Source organism: Colius striatus, chromosome Z (genome assembly GCF_028858725.1).
Source record: "Colius striatus isolate bColStr4 chromosome Z, bColStr4.1.hap1, whole genome shotgun sequence".
NCBI classification, from domain to species: domain Eukaryota; kingdom Metazoa; phylum Chordata; class Aves; order Coliiformes; family Coliidae; genus Colius; species Colius striatus.
In genome coordinates this window covers 10,791,045-10,810,816 of record NC_084790.1, presented here as the reverse complement: position 1 = coordinate 10,810,816, position 19,772 = coordinate 10,791,045, and the positions used below count along the sequence as shown (strand labels likewise).

The window sequence follows — 19,772 nt, the reverse complement described above, 5'->3', positions numbered from 1 at the left end:
ACCAAAATATTTACCTTATGCTAATTCACTCTAAATTATGCTCAGAACACACATTTGTAATACAAGCACACTTCACCTTAAATCTAATCCGTTCTAGAAACTTACAGTTCAGCAGCTCTTATAAAACTTTACTTCTCAGGTAGTCTGGTATAATGTGAATGCCAGAATTGTACAGAGCACTACAATTTAGGAGTCACAAAAACCTGGGGTGTGTTCTTTGCTTACAGAAACTCAACTTAATCTCTGAAAAAACCAGGATCGAGGCCTAACTGTAATGCTATATTCCAAATATATGTCTTAATGTGTGCAGTTTAATGTAAGCAAGAGAAGGAATTCAGATATGTAAAATATAGAAAGCATGTGATGCTTCAGACAGGGGTTGAACAGAACATGGAACAGAATGGTGCTTAGTTGCATAGTTAAGCAGTTAATTTTTCACATGAAAACATTTCCCTGGGGGGAAAAAAACCCCATAAAATCTCAGATCTTGGATAAAATGAAGACATGCCACGAGGGAAAACTGAAAATACCACAGAATCGATGGAAAAAAGTTTTCTATCTAACTTGTGCTCATGTTAGCACTAATATGCAATACTCTTCTCTCTTTGTACAGGGGAGTTTCTGAATCAGCCGATAGTCTCTTACTCTTTCCTTTCAAATAGAGCTGAAACATGGACAAAAATAGATACATGAGGCTGAAATTAGTTTTGAAACTAGCAGCATTAGGTATCAAAGTCAGTAGAACAAATCTTGGTCTTCCTGCAAACGGTCATTTCCCTCCAGGATATTCTTCCCCTGCCCCATAACCTGACTTCACTGATTTGATCTACTTTAGTTTGTTCTCTATTGATCTTATAACTGCAGTGTGTCTTGGTGTACAGATTTGCTGCAATCAAAGAGTGACAAAAAGTCTGTGCATGAAACAGTTAAACAGCAACTGTTATAGTCGTACCCCACAGAATTACGCAAATATGATACTTTTAAAATGGTGTCTAGTTATTTAAGAACCTTAATGTTGAAATGTACACTTCCTATGGTATTTAATAACACTTAAGCTCCGAGTAGCTCATTACAAATTGAAAGAGATGTTTTAAATAGTATGCAGAATCATTAGCTAAGCTCAACTCAGTTTTCACTCTGAATCTGACAACAGTGTGCTTCATGAGCAGGGAAAAAAATGCAGAACTAAAGAGCAAGATGATCAGTGGGATTAAAAAAATGGTATATTGCCAAATAAGACCTGGTATTTCTTAGTACTAACTCGACAAAGCAGTGGATTAAAAGCAAGAGGGTGTTCCAGATCCAGTACTAGAATGTCATTGGGTCAATATGCTCTCTTTCCTGGGTCAATGTACCTCCTTTTAGCTCACAGATCGTGGATTTAATGAGATATTTTGTAAGAGACCTTGTATAACAGTAATACAATATAATTTATGTCATTACACCTATTTATTTTAGGCCTGGGCAGTCCTGCTTGGACTGTTGCAAAGACAATTTCAGATGATCCCAGTCTACAGTAGACGACAAAAGGCCCTCATTACAACTAACAAAATATTACAAACTGATAAAAAATATATAGAAAAAATAAAAAGACTTTTCTGAGGCAGACAGATGCAAACTTTCCTTCATGTGTTGACTTAACAGAGCTGGGCGGATTACTTCTTTCAGTTAAGAAAAGTTTAAGTTAAGCTTACCCACATTTGTACAACTGTCCTTCCTCTTTTCATTTTCTTTTAAACAGCCTTGCATTTTTCACAGCTTTCTCTGATCTGCCCAATTGACATTTCTGCTCAAAGACCTTGTAGCAATGAGGAGCTCCCAACGTCAGAGGTCCGTGCTAACATTTTTGGCTATTGCTTCTATTAGCGGTGCAGATAATATAATATACGCAATCTGCTTGAATGGATTGTTGACAAGACTACCATGATTTCCTGAGCCTCAGCAACACCACCAGGGATTCATTCCACACTTAGAAACACTGTATTATCCAACTTCAATAGAGTCTCTGGTCACATTGGCTTTTTATAATAGTATTCTCTTGAGAATTTTCATTTCCATGTAATATCATGACCGTAACTAAACTACACAAATTAATACACATTTACTCTAGCCCTGGCAGTTATTTGTACTCCTTTTCCATCTGGATAAAAGCAGAGTGAAAGGGAGTTTTTTCAGGTGAGTTTATTTGTAACTTTCACAACCAAAGAGAATTTGTGATCACTTACAGAACAATCAAATATCCTTGCCACCTTTGTCACCACATGGTAACTATGAGTGCTGGGAAAATACAGCCAACTTCCAGCCCACATGAAACAACCTTAAATTAATGGCTTCTCCTAGTTAAAAGCCTGAATTCAGTACTCACAGAAGTCAATAACAAAGCTCTTATACAATCGGGGGTAAAAGGACTGAGATTCCAATGTCTAGGTTGTAGTACTTTAATTTCTCCTAAAATGTCAAAGTTTCAAATAGTTTTTGGAAAAGTGAAGATCATGTCTCCCATATTGCACATTTCCATGGGATCGGCATCCAGACATCTGACTCTGAAGAGTTTCATTTATTACCAGTATGGTCACTAAAGTACACAAATCCAACCAACTAGACTTGCTCAGAAGAAATCCTCTTGATGGGAAGTCCACGCTATTTCTGTCCTTCCCAACACACTCACACAAGAACTTTGAACAGCGGAGGAGTCTCCTACCATAACAGACAGTAGTGTGGAAAAAACCAGCTGCTATACTGCTAGAACAAGTACTCCCTTCAATAGTTAATGTAAATCGCTGGTCAGGACACTAGGCAGATGAGTCGAAAAGGAAGGACAGAAATCACCTGCCACAGGCCTTGTAACAACTCAAGCCCATTTGCATCTGTTATCCAAACAGATTCACCCTGGCCCTGTGAGCAAGCAGAAGAATTATTGCTGTATCTCCTCATTTAATACATCTTCTGCCTATATTTCCCTGTATGTGCTGTCCTGCAGAGGGTATACGTACTTGAAAACACCTGAGGATGTACTACCAATGTGTATTCAGATGCACTATCAGTGTGTATTACGTTGCCATCTAACATGCCCCATACTGCAAAACAAGACTACATTTGAATATAAGCAACAATATGGCATTTTCAAGTCAATAGATTTGCTGATGTTCTTGCAAACATCTTTCTGTAACGTAGTAAGAAAGAAAACAATTTCCATCCATATCATCATAAAAAGAGATACAGTGGAACAGTGCTTCAGCTGGTATTTCATTTTATTAATTTATTAAAGCTTTTAACCTTTTTTTTCCCCTCCCAATACAATCTTTTAATCTATTCTGTGCATTCAAATCTATTTCTGCCATGAAATAAAAAAATAATATACTATATTAATGTAATATAATAATATAGATAAAATTTAAAAAATATAGTTGCTATTTTAATGTGACTGGAAGTGTGCAAGTTAGAAATCAAACAGAGCTTCACTGAAGCAGCAGTAGCTCATGGAATACATTATATTTTAACAAACTAAGCCTTGTGAAAAAGTGCATCTCATATAAATGGTTTAAAAAACAATCAGCTATTAGTGAAAATTCAGTTGTATTTAATCGCATATATATTGGTACAACTGAAAAGCCTGATCCCACAGTCCAAATTAATCAATGGAAATCTCTTCATTGGAGCTTTAAATCAGGACACTAAATGCAAAGAGGAAACAACCCATAGAAAAACTTTCTGAATTGTGTTTCAATATATTAGTAGAAGTGAGAAGCAGAATTAAGCCAATTATACTTTGTGGAGGTTACAGTAATGTAAATCTTTAGCCTCACAGTGAGTAATCAACAAGATATTATGAAATGCTAGCACAATAAACACTTTCTGCACTAACTCCACAGTTGTTAACATTATAGTGTTACAGTTTTATTTGTAGTTACTAGTACTGAAAGCTGGTGCTTTAAGTCTTGAAACTCTACTGTGTATGACTTGAAAGACCTTCATTTTTTACAGGAAATTTTGCCTCTGGAAAGCTATTTCTTTGATAAAACTGGGGATTAAATTCTCTGTAAATCTTGTAATTGAGTGAGCAAGTTGACATGAATGCTATTTTATGAACTAATGTAAATAATGGCAAAAATTTGTAGTATCCTCTACAAAATAATCCAGGTTCACTTCAAAAAGAAGCCATGGTAGTATAAACTTCCAAGCAACTACTGTCTTAGTGTTTAATGGTAAATTCAGTTCAATATTTCAAATATAACTTAAATTGCAAGACATAAACCAATTTAAAAAAATATAGTAATGTTTAATATTAATATAATTATTCTTTTTTTATTGGATCAAATCAATAGTTAACCTTAGGGAAAACACAAAATGTATTCATCAAAAATACGATTTTGCTTTATGTAGGATTTGCTGCTGTGGAGAACACAAGTGATAAAAGTGACTGAAACTATGAAATTTAAACATTCTGGGAAAGCATATTTGAAGATTTTCTTTTAATGTTATGACTTATCTGAGGTTTTTATGGCTTTATAAAGTCCTTGTAGACTAACAACAACTTCTTAAAAACCAACTTGAATAAATGTAGAAATGTTTAGGTTAAATTAATAGAACTAATATATTAATAGTAACTTGGTAGCAAGTTCTCATTAAAACAGGTACTGAAGATTACTCCTAAACTGCAGACACAGATATAAAGAACACAAATTGTAGTGTTATGGAGTTTCTCACCCTCATGAATCTCCAGTTTCAACAAAACATGTACCTGTTTACATCAAATGTAATCAGCAGCATCTTTACACTGATTTTAAGATGCCAATTCTTGACTTTTACTTTTCTGAAAACAGGAAAGCAGTTTCCCTAATTTATGAGCATATTTTAAGTAGCAGAGATAGTGTTGATAAAAGCTACTCAGCCATTTTACCTAAAGCAGTGGTAGTAATTAATTAACCAGTCCTGCTGGACCTATTTAGTTGAAGCAGTAACAGAGATTTTGTTTCATAACCACACCATGGCAACATTTAGAATGTGTTGGGCTACTGAAATGATTTTTAAAATTCAGTCAGAAAAATATGAGTTTTTTTATGAAGTAGGGCCTTATTTATATGCAGGACACAAAAATAAGAACACTGCAAACATGTAGGAACATAAATAATTTGGATCTATGAACTTAAATGCAAGTCCTCTTGCAAAAGAAATTCGTATTAGTTCAAAAAGGATAGTACTAAAAGCCTATATCCTGTAACAACTTGCAGATGAACTTAACCATGTATATTCCACACTGCAGTGAAAGTGAGTGCAGAGGGGGACCAAAGTAGAGCACTTACGTCAGTCTTTCTCAAGTCATGTCCTCAAGTAATAAATTCCCAATTATGCATGTAACTAAACTTGAAAAATGGTGTGTAAGGTTTGTGGTTGTATACATTCTGTAGATGTATACATATACATATATATCAAGTCACCAACTTTTTAATCACTTACAAGTCACCTTAGAAGTATAATATGATGTTCAAACATTGTATTTTTGTTACTCACCTGTCTGTTACGTTCATCCATAATCCTTGTAATCTGAATCTTTTTTCTCCCCATAGTCCCCGTTTTTTTTTCTCTCCTTCTTCCTTAAAATTATGTATTTTTCCCTTCTCTTTCCTTCCTCTTTCCCGTTTCCTCAAAACAAACCGCCTTCTTCAGCACTTGCACTACTCAATTCACAGTCCCCTGCATCCGTTCCTGCTAAACACAGAAAGGAAATCAAGTGTTAGTACAAAACTGATAACCAGATGAAAGTCATTGTATGTAGCTGACCAAGCATCCTCATTATAATTTAGTATATAAATAAATTACAATGAAAATACACTTAATCTATAAGTAATGCACAGAGAAACGATAATTAAATCCAAAGGCTTGTTATTGGGAACAAATCCTCCAGCATATCTAGAAATGAAGAAAAGGACTGAAATACACATTGCCAAAACTTTAATGGAATCAAGTATCTCTAGTTTTAAATATCACTCACTGCTCTCATATGAAAAATTACCTAAATCAGGGAGTTAATGAACCTCTTCTGTACCTGTGTATGCTAAGTAGGCCAGCTAATTCATTTCTGAAGGGAAAATAATCTTGTGTTTTGACAGCAGAGGTGATAATGTCCCTCATTATGCAAATAGGATGGACCTTTATTAAAGTGTGACTTGATATATGAGAGATGTCAGCTACTTTAAATCCAAAATTTTTAACCTTATTCTTTAAGAATATAGATGAGTGCAAGTATTACTTAAGATACTTGAAGAACACAGCAGTGTATTTTTCCCTCCTGTCTTTTCAAGTGAATTCTAAAAAGTTCTGATGAATGATTTATAATTAGCAAATACATATATATATATATATATCTATATATATATATATATATATATCTCCTTAAAGAAGTTCTTTCACCAAAAGACAAGTTATACAGCAGAAAATAGTAGGGACAGATGATAATTTAAGAATGTTTTGAGAAATAATTTCACAGTTTTAGTAGTGCACTGATACTAGCTCTCTGAACTTTACTATACTGGTTAAGTTGCAAAACTAGGGATAGTTTGATGCAATATACAAAAATACATTATGCAGTACACAGTACATATTTCACAAAATGTCATAAATCACAAAATTACTTTATGTCATATTCAAGTAATATATTTTTTTCTCTTTTTAACCTTCAATTACCATATTTTTATATTTACATATTTTGAACAGAACAGCACAAAGTTCCTTTAAATACAGGAAAAAAATCTGAACAGTATTAAATGATTTTTTTACAGCTTTTACATTAGATCCACCTCATATTAAAAATATTGCCTTAGAAATAAAAATTTAGTAATTTTAAAACAGAGCCTAATGTTTCCTTATTTATTTTAAGCTCATAGACTTGCAGACAACCTGATAAATTCTCACAATATGTTATGTAATACTAAGCTGATGTCCTGGGCACTTAATCCATTATTTGGCTCTGATTCAAAGCTACTGAGGTAGAAAAGCTAGACCTCACTCATTCTGATCTTCAGTTCTCTCTTGATTTTTTTTGCATACATTACACTTCAAGCTGCTCAAGTGTTTTATTGCTCTAAGGAAAAAAAAAAGTTAATAAATCAGTAGTCAGTCTGAATTTTCTGACTAGCCACTACAATATATCTTCTGGGCAAAATAAATTTTCAAGTATAATACTGACTACCTTTCTGTACATTAATTCTTTTAAAATATTATTTGCCAGTCACATTTATACATGCTTAAATCATTGCTGTAATACAGAACACAGAACAATTCATATTGCCAATAGAAGAAAGTGTAAAGGATGCAAAATTTATTTGCTGCTTTTCACTCGTTTGAAAACCTCAACTTCTCCCTGCTTAAAAAGACAAAGGCACTTGGTCAGATTTAGAACATAAAATAGAAGTCCAAAACTTTGAAATAAAGTTGATTAAATGTATTTATAAAACTTTTTATTCAAACAAAGCTAGGAGACAGTCTTATCAGACATTCAGTGTTGACAAACAAACACAGTCTTTTTTTAGAAACCGTTTTAAATTTCGTTGGACTGGGTTCCTTTCCTGTTTTTCCTGTAGTCTTACCTCTGACACAAAGAGCAAGTTAGGATGGTGTTTCGCATGCATATGCGAGACCCAAAGGAGCCTAACAGTCTTTCTCTGTAACAGTAGGCATATACGCTAATGCACAGCAAATGCACATGGAACAACTTCCTTTCCTTTCATTCAGCTGAAGCCAGTGGCACTATCGGCTTACAGCACTACATCTGCCTAAACACTTATTTGCTGCGAGGTGGAAGGTCAGGTGGGCAGATTAGAGCAGTAGTGATGGGTTGACAAGGATGAGAGCTGCTCTGCGGATCACAATGGTAAATTCAGAAAAATGACTGCATACTAAGAAAATCTACCAGGAAGGACAAAAATCTTAGTGGAGGAGCAATATGTTGAGTCCCTCCCACACACTTATCCATTTCATATATAAGACCAGTCTTCAAACAACAAAAGCTTTTACGGACAATTTAGTCAAAAACCTTAAAATTCCTATGATCTATGCAAAGTTATCTTAGAGTAACTCAGGCAACATTGGATGAGCAGAACTTTGTTCTTCATTACCTGTAGTAATCCACTAATTACAGTAGTTTTAAGTGGGAAAATAGATATGCAGGAAAATAAAGTGGAAAGGGAGCAAGGACAATTTGGTTGTTAAGTATTATCATTCAACCTGAGAGACTCTGAAGACATGAAGACACATGAAGACAGGAAGACATGTGTTAGGATGTATGTATCCAACATACAATTTGGAAAGAAACAAAAACTTGCTTCAAAAGGCAGCAGGTTAAGTCTTCTTGCAATTTCTCTCACGTTTGCTTTTTACTTGCAGTCTGATTTCAAATAAAAGCTTTTTCAGTTTTTCTAGCACATTTATTTCCTTTAAAAATAATTTCTGCTATTTTTAGTGCTACTACAAGCAAGTTGGGAATGTTGTGGTATTGTTTATATCTTTCCCACTCCTTTACACATATATATATGTATCAACACATACTGTTTCACATTTTATTCTTACTATGTGTTTGCCTATAGTTCTGTTCATTTCATTAGTACAAATATAAAGCAAGTAGCTGGACTGATTCCCAATCAGTTAGATTCAGGTGAGTAAATCAAGATATATGCGATTCAAGGACTATAACCTTCAAAGGCTGGTGACTTCTAGTTCAAACAGAATGTGAAAAACTCTGGAAACCAACAAGTCTGCATGGTTGCTTTAGGACTTCACGAGTATTTTCGGCACTTTTCAAATTTCTTGCAGGTCTAAGGATTACAGTATTAAGTATTTAAAGTTCCTGTTAACTGAAAACTGATAAATTTATTTCCCTAGCATTTATAAAGCATACTAGCTAGAAAAGTTGAAAGTACTATGAAACTTAATTAGTACTGACAGGCTTTCATTATCCAAGAGAATCTAAAAAAGAACTTAAAATTATTCACGAAGCTATATTGAAGTAACTCTGCGTAAAAGAAAACTTCCAATTTAATGACACAGTCACATGCAAACAAATCACACTTAAAAACAACACATAGTTACATGTTACAGTGTTACAGTTTGGTTTTTTTTTACAGCATTTTTTCTTTTTGCAAACCCACACATTAAAAAAAAAAAAATCAGGCTGCTTACAAAAAGAGGAACTTCATTTTTTGGCGGGCTTCTGTTCACTATATGATTTGGCAGAGGCAGTGGAAGCTGACAGAAGATTGATCTGAGCCTTGAGAAGGGAAAAGAGCTAATGGACAAATGCAGCAGATGAACACTTCTGTCTCTTTCATACATTCACATACACGCGCAAGCGCGCGCGCGCACACACACACACACACACATGCACACCCACTGCCGCTTCTCTGCCACACAGAAGAATCTTGATAGAATGGCAGGAAACACGCACAGAGTGGTCAGGGAAGGATATGATGTCAGCAACCACGAACAATAAAAGGTGTAAAGGTGCTTCCTTCCCTAAACTGTTCCAGAAGTGCAAAATGGGAACCAAAACTCTCCACTTCCTTCTCCGAGCAGAACTGTCTGAATCTGCTCTGCTGCAACACCCCAGACAGAGAGTCCTTTGAACAGTTACATCAGGGGCAAAAAGGACTATCAAAATAGGAGAGTGAAAATATTTAATTTATAAACAAGGTGGCCAGAGTTAAAAATTAAGTTAAAATGTGCTAAGGTTTAGCATTTTCATGGTTGCTTTACAAAAGAAACAAACTTGCCTTTAAAGATGTCCCTGTTCCATTTAGGAGTTTGCATTCCAAGTGAATTAATTAGGTTAAAACTAAGGACCAAACCAAGTTTTTTTTGTATTATTGTGATGTAAGGAGGAAAACAAGAAATGCCATCCCTATTTTCTTGCCATTTTTATCTTGATAAAGAAAAGACCTATGGAATCTTTTAATGCAAACTTTTCTCTTTACTTTTGAACTAGATTCTAAGGAAAAATTGTACTAAGAATACAACTAACACTTTTCTGATGAAAAACTAAATGCAAAAACTGCAACACAACAGTGAAAATCCACAGAGAAAACATATTCAAATAAAATGGTCACTCAGATATTTTCTGTAAAGCCCTATCTGACTATGTTCATTACCCAGAGAGAGACAGTGAAGAAACATCTGGGCATACTGCATTAAATAAGGTCACCAGTCATTTTGGGTTGGTCACCTTGAGATGGATTAAATTGAAAGAAATACAGAAAGGGTGAAATGAAAGATTACTTCTCTTGTTACCTGACAGAGAGCTGCTGATGTTAAAGATAGATGTGGTCCTTCATATTCAGTGTGGTTTAGTTACACAGTCATTACACTAAACACAGTTTGTCCATTAACAGAAAGTTTAAGATAAAATTATATATGTCATCACCACGGCAATACATCACTAAAGCAGAAATGGGATAGTCTACAGTATGGTTATCTAGGCAGAAAGCCATGAAACAAATGAATCTGAGTCATCTTAAGGGTTCAAACATCTGTCCCCAACACTGATTTAGAAATTAAACATAACCTACATTTATGTGTTTTGATCTTATGGGCAGACTGCCACACGAAAAGATTGGGAGTTCATTTTAATCTGCTAAATTTAACTCTCAAGAGATCATGCGTTTTGCTACAGGAAGCATAAACCAAACAGTTGAGTGTTAATGGACATAAAAAAAATACTATGGACTACTAGAGAGCGTATGTCAAACTGAAAAAGTCTGTACATAAAGAAAACACTTGTAATATTTAACTACCATTCATATTTTCATTTATGTAACCTCATTCCTGATTTATGGCATAAGTTTAATTTATAATTGAGAACAATTCAAGGACAATGAAGTTCTGCATAAAGGCAGGAGTAAAATGTACAAAAACTTGCAAACTTTAAAATCATTCAACACATAAATTGTGAATTAAAAACTTTAGAGAAAACTTGAATTTAATATGAATTAATATTTCACTAATTATACTACCGGTTCTGAAAGCATCTGCTGAATTTGTGAGATTTTGTATTTCACCCCAGTTATTTGTTTGTTTGCAAAGGATAGCAGAATGCATTTTTTTTAACAGGTGATGTTCCTTATTTGCTTTTCACATTTTTTATTTGAACACATTCCTATTACACTGACAATGCTGCAATGTACTGCAGAAAATTCCTCTTTCAGTGAAGTTATTGTCTTTTAATCAATACCATTATTTGTATGCCTAGGAGGAAGAGGTCTGGGAATATCTATCATGGTGAATTTTTTTGAATTTGAAATTAAACAGTTCTGAAGACTAGTTGTGATAATACTTTATCTCCCTTGAAATCAGACAACTGTAATTACAACTTGAATACAGTACCAAGTGATATGACAGAGAAAGAACTTATGCAATGTGTTTGGAAGAGTGTTACTTGCAAAGTTTTGCAAAGTTGCTCTGAAAAATGTTCTTGGGAAAAGTAAGCATCACAGCTGAAATAGTGCAGAAGATGGTACTTCCTAATAGTAGTCCTACTTTATTATGCCCCAGACCCTTCCATTCAAATGACTGAGCTATTGAGATACTGATTATCTTGCCACCTATGAAATTAAGCTGCTCCATGACTATATAAAAAGGAAAGCAGTGACTTCAGCTCACCTGAAAATGCACTGAGACTCATCCATCAGCCACAATGAAGGAGGATTTTCTCAATAGCACATACATGTTATACCAAACCTGGACATGCTGATAAAGAACCATGATAGGAGGCCAAAGGCCTTCCAAGTGATTGTGGAATTTGCCACAGATAGTGAGTCATGCCTTGCAGTGGTGCACCAAAAGAGGAAGCAACCACCACCAATCTAGATGAAAACCGATTGCCTGAAGCTCGGTAAGAAGAGATACACGTCTGCTACGCTTGATGAAGAAAGGAAGACTTGGCAAATTTACAACATTTTTGAAGAATAGATGGAGAAGTATACTAAAAAACGTCCCCTGAAAAAGTTTGTTTTAAATCTAAGACTAGGAGGTAATATTTCAATTGAAAAAAAAAAGTATGGAAAAGAGTCTGAAGAAAAAGTTTACAAGTTTATGATTAGGTTCATGACGTACCTTTGTCAGCTAGACAGACATAATGACAGTCTGACCAATAAATATGGAATAGGATCCTTGAAGTGCTTGGGAGACTGGTGAAAGCATAACAGTTTATTGAATCAGACAAGCTAATAATACAAGGAAAAAATAAAGGACTGAAAACTGAATCACCTAATTGGTCTGAAATGGAGACAGTGACTATGAACGGGAAGCTGTCTGAAAACAGAGTAGGGAAATTGGACTGCTGCAATTTCAGCTAGGAGTCTCGATAGTTTTGAGCTAATAATTTTATTGGATTGCATTAGTGTTAATAGAGAAGCTATAAATACAAGGAAAGGTGTTTTACTTAAGTCAGTCACTAAGTCTGTCACTTACTGAGCTAGAGAAGAGGAAGCATTTCAGTGGGCAACAGGATATGACTTATCACCTTGTTTATTCAAAAGTTGTCTTGGAACTACTTAGATTGTAGTCTACCTGTACTTAAAGACAGCTTTCATATTGGCTAGATACTAGTGCTTACATTTTAGGAGCAGTCTTACTACTCATGAAGGACTTTGGAGAGTGTTGGCTTATTACAGGAAAAGTCTTAAGATCTTTAGGGTTAAGTCATTGCATCACCTGAAAGCAGTCTCTGGCTGTGGTTAAAGAGAGATTTATAGATTTGTTACTAGTGCTTGCATGTAAGGAAGTCTGTGGTGAGGCACATAAATCCCCACAACAGCTTTTAAGAATCAGGGGACAGTTCCAGGTATTACTGGAAAAAGCTATGCACTGCAATATCAAATCACAGTCTGAACCTGGGCACAAGTGCTTGGTAATACCAGTACCAGCGACAGACAGTTTTAAATTGTCCTCTATTGAAGAAAGGACTGACTAATTCTCAAAAGGATTCTATGTAACCAGCAAATTGTTTTGATTACTTTCTGCCTATTATTTGCTGAACTGCAGAAATGCAAGGAAGCTTGACACACCCTGTTAGACAAGTGAGCTGGAGACAGCAGTGTCCGAAGTGTGGTCAATGATCAGTCTTGAAGCAATACACAAGAGCAGGTTGTAAATTAAATTTTGAGTAAAACAGTCTGTGTTCAGATCTACACAGACCTGGTCTCCTTCATCTTCATCCAATAAATGCCAGGAGAATTATAGACACTCTGCGCAAGGATCCTCTCTTTTTTCACTCAAAGGGCACTTCAATCATGCCTACCTAGGTTTAACAACACAAGCTGAGTTCTGCTGTTCTAGGTTCATGCCGCATGGCCACTTCATTTCTGTGAGAAGGAATAAAGATTGGGAATGTAGAAATCTCATAATCATATTTTGAAAAGGGATCTCTTACACATTTACACAGCAAACTTTTCAGGAAGTTTTGAGAGAAAAGATCTTTTAGAAGCAGGAATTTTTTGGCATCAATAAATAGGACAAAACATTGTAAGAATCCAGAGTTCTGAACAAATAAATGAGTGAGCACTGTATTTGGTTCAAAAACTAAGCTGAAATATAGGAAGGATTACCTAAGGAAGTAGAATAGCAATAAAACTAAAGATGAAAGAACCTTAGAACTGGGAACATAAGTGTAGAAATTAAGAGAAAAAAATCCTGAGCTGTGAATAAGTTCTTCATATGCCTCTGCAAGGCAACAGATTCTATAGAAATACTGTGTAGGGGTTAATAGAAGGAATCCTTTCCAACATGATCGAAATGAGTGACCAAAATTGTCAAGGTAAAGCTTGAATGAAAGTAAAACTGTTTTGTGTTAGTGATGGGAAAACCTGTATAAATACGTTAAGGTGACACAACTTTTTCTTCTGGCTGGGAAGTGTTGCTCAGAGTGTTGCCATTTTTAAGAGTAATTTGAGTAACAGGTGGAAGATGAGAGAAGGTAAAGATGTAGGATTACTTCTAGTTAAGCATAACTTCTGTGTTTACAGACCTGGATACCTGAATAAAAGACAGTAAAGAACTTTGTTAGATAATATTTTGTGGAGGTTTGTGATTTGTGACCATGAAAAGAAGCTGAAAATTGAGACACTGGGAAAGTGCTCAATTATAGAAAATACAAGGAGTAGAGCCCAGAGTAAAACTGATGCAGAGAAATGGCTTTGGAGTTACTGCTGATGGGAAAGGGAATTCAAACATTACTACTTGATAATGGACATTAATTCTCAAGTCTTGCTATATTTAGAGATATAAGAAATCAAAAAGTATTATTTTTCACCAATATATCTTGCATGATGCAACCAGTTGCCCAAAGCAATCACTGCCATGTCCAAGATGGACTGAGTCTCAGGCAGATATGATTATAAATCCAGAGAATGATACTAATTTCTGTGTAGCTATTTCTTTATACTACCACAAGCATAAGAGTCTCATCACTAGTACCGAAAAAAGAAGTTAGACAAATTTTGTAAGCAGTTAGTATCTAATGTAGATTAACCAAGTTGGAAAAAATAAATTGCCTTTATGATGTACAAGCCCTTCTTTGTACTCACAGTGTATCCAAAATTCATCTTTTTTTTCCAGCTATAATGAAACATATGAAACATACAGTGGCCTAATGAAACATATTACCTGTGCCATATAAACCGTCTCTCATTAGTGGTGTTAGGCTATCTCAGTGCTAACTATACCACAGAAATATAAAATTGGTTTTGCTACAACATAAACACATAACTTTATTAGTTTGTAAAATCAATCTCATCTAGTGATTAATTTCTTAGAGAGGAATGATTAGATGAAGAGATGTTTTGCTTAACTCCTTTGTGTACCTAGTTCTAGAAACAGATCCTTTTCTCTTTCATTCCTGACTTTCCTGGAAATGCCAAGAATTAAATACAGTTCTTCTAAAATGTAGACTGTACAACATGGTGGAGAGCTGCTGAGACATTAAGTGTTCATTCATTCTGTGAAAATGTTCATATGATAAATAGGAGTATAAAAACTCTGACGCTCCCTGAACTGACCTGCTTGCCCAGAGAGAACTGCAGGCTTAAAATGAGGAGGAAGAAGGTAAAAACAAAGAAAAAGTAAGGAAAAATAACAGCTAGGGAAATATATCAATCTTCCCAATGACCATGATGGCTGAAAAGTCTACATTAATGCTTCTAATCGCACTCAGTTTTTCTTTCTTTTTTTCTCCCAAGGACAAAAGGAGATGAAATGTATGCCAAGTGCATAATAAGGCTAATAAAAAAAATGAAAACACCTGCATTTTACCGAATAAGGGTGAGGAACTGCCTCTGTCTGTGAAACCTATGTCTTCTTCTAACAGCAAAGCTCATAAATTAGGACAGGCTGCAGCTTTTAAAGATACAAAACACACATATAAGCAGAAACATATGAACTCATATTTATTCTAAGAAAACATACGAAAAGAGTACAGTGGCAGTATAGCAAAGAAGCACTTACAATGTGATTACAAAGACCTGATACCTCTTATAAGCCACATAATAGGAAATAAAGCTTGCACATATATTGTCTGGTGCCTCATATCTGGAGTTTTGCATGTTCAGGATGATGCATCTGTTAAAAAAATGGAAGGTTATGACTACCAAGAAATAAAGTACATGGCTGCATCTGCTAGTACTAGCACATCATCCCTTATTTGCGGAAGCTAGTTGCTTTCTACCTCCAGGCTGTATCTTGACAAGAGGCATCTCTCTATGCTGGAAGATCCAAAGTGGACTCCCACTGGTTTGGAACTAGAAGAAAATGCATAAACAGACAAGACTATAGGAAAAGAAAGATAACATGGAATTTGCTGTAAGGGAGAAAATAGAAAAAGATGACTCATGGGAGGTGTCTGAAACAACTGACTGATGTTGTCTGCTGAGAAAGGAATATTCTGTTGTTCTGGCTTAGTGGGATATTGTACAGATTATTTTGTTCTTGGTGGTGGCAAAAGGGGGAAGCAATAGATATTTTTCTGTTAACATTATTCAGATGAAAAGAGAGAGAATGGAGAAAAGTAAGATACATGGCACACTGAGGAGTTATGCTTTGATATGATAAAGAGCTATAAGAGCTGCATTTTAGATACTAAAGATCCATCTTGAATCAGTTATAAAGACATAAATAGCCCCATCAAATTTAGCATGCTGTTCAACCACATCATAGTTCACATTCAGTTTTTGAAGCTGTATTAGGTAACTAATTCACACTTTTCACAAGAGGATTTGCTCTTCTAATTTTTCACAGAATTGAAGACTAATATCTCTCACCTCAAGACCTGTAAAAGAAATTTTCTACTGAAACAGAATGTGTTTATGACAGAGGTACCCCTACCACTGTCTACGATAACAAAAGCCACAAGTGAGCATCACACCCTGCCTACTGAACCTCAGCTGTAACCACTCCATTAGCACATGCAGCTGGATTTATTTATTTTATTTCTCACACATTAAAAACACATTGCCTTTGGCAGTAGCTGATACAAAAAGTCAACATCCTTGACAAATATCAGAAGAAAACAGACATATAAAATGTGCTTAATTTGCAGAAGGAAATACAGTGCAATTTGCTTAATAGTCTTCATTCTTTCGTGAATGAGCATTTTTTTTCCCTAACAGATCATTGCCAGCACTGCTCATTTTATTATTGTCTTAGAAGCATGCCAGAGAAACACAACATAATCAATACAAAGATACATTAGCTAAATCTTTTCGTGGCCTTGAATGTACATTATGTTTTCTCAGAAATGGCACTTTTTGACTTCTACTGATATGCAAGGTTATTTCTGACAAAAAATATTCTTAGAAACAGATAGCTATGGTAAAAGTACCAGGCTGGATAGTATAAAGAACTGAATCTGAGGTTGGGATGCAAACACAGCTGAGATCTGCTCCCTTTCCTGCCAAAAATATTTCATGACACCTTTATTTTTCACTCAGTTTCTCTGTTGGAAACCTGAGGATAAGAAACCTGGGGATTTGTTCATGCAAATGTTCTGAAAACTAAGTACAGTGAGTATTTGTTAAACAGTAGAGAATTCTGAAGTATTTCAGTAAACACACTATAATTCTCATCTGGCATAGTATACACACAAATAGAGAGGATCATTTAGCAGATTTAAATATATATGAAAGCAATGTCAAGGGCAAGATTATAATAATAAAAATAGGAATATCTGTGTTTGAAATCCCTGATTTCAGAAAGTTATAATTATCTTGTATTTCTAAAGCATTTATATACACATGCTATTCTAGCACAATGCTACACTTTATGTTACTATATATCTTCTTGAAATAAAGATATTTGACAGTACTGTCATAGAAGGTCCAACACGGTACACAGCAGATTCATCAATTTCCTGTTTCTTAGCCTCTCTGTCTTACAGCATCCTAATCAACCTAATTAAAGCTTCGTTCATTTGGAACCTCAGATGACAATTTGTTTAACTCTATCCCACTGTGGTCTTTTTATAAAGAGAATTAAATTTGATCTTCTGACAGCAATTATTAAATGATCCCAACTGGCCCCAATTAAGACACATGGCTCACAGGCCTCAAAATCCAATAAAGTGCCAAGCCCTCTCTCTCACTTGTACATCTTCCTTTAGCTTATTTTCTTAAAGCCAATTAAGCTCATCTTATCAAGTGGAACTGAATGCCATTGTGTAGACTAATTCAAGATACAATGCATCAATTTACTTCTACAGACATACTGAATCAGCGACAACACACTCAAAATCATCCTTTTGAAACCCTTCCCTGATTCAATTCACCTAGCTTTAATGCCTTTCACTGTGCTGCACATGACCTACATATGCCTACTTTAAAAACATTGCCTACAACGAGCAGTGATTAGAGAAACGTATTCGGTGGTATGAGTTTTGCACTGCTTGCCATTCTCCTTATAGTAACATATCTCTTCTTTAAGGATTTCCACTGGGTTATCATTTCTTCATCTTAGAAATTCAAAGAAACGTGACACAAGTGTACCTTCTGAGGTTAACTTTATTTTTTACTTTTAATTTCTGCTCTAATTTTTCCACACATGTTCTATAGTATCCTGTGAAGAAATGTTCCCATGATTTCACGTACGAGCAGGTAGCCCCAGGATTTAGAACTCATTGATTGTGTGGCACTCCAGGGAAAGAGATGAATTAAAACCAGCCTCAGGAGACTGAAGTAGTTTCCATACACATCTGGCTCTTCTTATTCTAAACTCTAACACCTGCCTGGAAATTTAACCCTCAACTTTTCTCTGAAGAACAAATGGGACAGATTTATCTACTGCCATTTGGTTTAGGTCAAAGCTGAGTTGTGTGGTGTTCTGCTAAATTAATTGCAATGTAATTGACACTGTTTGACATAGTTTTTTAAAACATGATGCTCCATCGGTTTTCTGATCAGACTGCTTTCTCTCTATTGAAATATGTATGATTTAATATTTCTCCACATTCACCCTAAGCATAACTTTCAGTAAAAACACATTAAAATACAGCACACATTTTCTGTCTCGACGTTGGTAAAGAATTGCTGTGCAAAATACAACCATGTGCACAATTATCATCAAGAGTAAGTAACAAGTAAAAAAAGCTGAAAGCAATATTGCTTCCATTGTGGTGAATGTTTTCTATACTTCTTTAATTGAAATCCTGAAAAAATATAAGAATAATATTCCTTAAAGACAAAAAAGACAGAAGCACACTAAATTTCAGTGTGACATTTTCTTTACTAGGAGAAAGATGTGCAAGTTTATATGAAACATGATTAGACACATTTCCTGTTCAGATAGGAAACATGCTTTTCTTCGTAGAAATTTTAAAAATTAAAGTGATGCCAACCACTTCTCAAAAAGTAAAACAAATTTCTTTTTAAAGAACTTGCAAATGTTACATTTAGGAATAATAATAAAAAAAATACTTTTAAAGGAAGTAACAGTTTTACTCCCAGAAATGCTACATGACTCTTGCAAGTTTAATTTGTGACATGCAATAAAAGTTGTCAGAGAATTTCTGGAAAGTGCATGGAAACTTCTAAAGATTAAAATAGATTTCAGTATACTGTGCTGCAAATTATTTCTCATTGTATTCTAATAATCCCATACAGGATGTTAATTTAGATCATTCTTTTGCTAAAAACAGCAAACTGTATAACAGATTTAGTGCAAAGAGATGAAAATATCCTGTGGAAAAAAAAGAAGTCTGTACAGAAATCAGATCAGCCCAAATCCTGCCATTACTCAGCACTGCAGTGACGTGCAGATGTTTGTAGTGGTTTAAGGAGCCAGCGGGGGCTGGAAACTCTACATACTCAACTCCAACATGATTGCAATTGAACCTCATCAAAGTAAGAGCTCATAATTTGTCACAGAAAACAGCCAATTAACATATGTTAGAAAAAGGCTCCCATAAAGATAATGTATGATTAAAGATCCAATGCAGCTGTCACAAATCAAAATTCTGCATTTTAAAAAGAAATATCAGTCTAGGTTTCTGAATGTTTACATTGATAATGTATACTATATTTGAAAAAAACTCCAGGGGGGAAAAAAAAGCCCCTCCCAAATTATAGTATTTCCACCAGGTTTGGAACTACAGCTGAGGCAGATCCAGGTACTAAAGCTCTATTTACTGTTCTGGTTGCTGTGCTTTAAATAGTTAAGACCCTTGCCAAAACCCAACCGTTATTTTGTTTTAGTGCTATTTTAAAAGACAGATCTTCATTGTGACTGAGGTGGCCTTCATTGAT

The 19,772-nt window shown here is 34.9% G+C and overlaps 1 protein-coding gene across 9 annotated transcripts in view; it reads right to left on the bottom strand.

The window, feature by feature from the left end:
• The window catches only part of MEF2C (myocyte enhancer factor 2C), a 121,072-nt gene that overhangs the window by 69,182 nt on the left and 32,118 nt on the right, over positions 1-19,772 (bottom strand). For 6 of the 9 annotated variants that reach the window (XM_062017653.1, XM_062017644.1, XM_062017650.1 and 3 more), the window contains exon 2: positions 5,512-5,709. In XM_062017653.1, coding sequence (XP_061873637.1) covers positions 5,512-5,565 — 54 coding nt within the window. In that variant the 5' untranslated portion in view covers positions 5,566-5,709. Of the gene's footprint in view, positions 1-5,511; positions 5,710-9,174; positions 9,351-19,772 lie in introns of those variants that run through there. The other 3 variants (XM_062017645.1, XM_062017648.1, XM_062017647.1) reach the window with 3 other exon arrangements.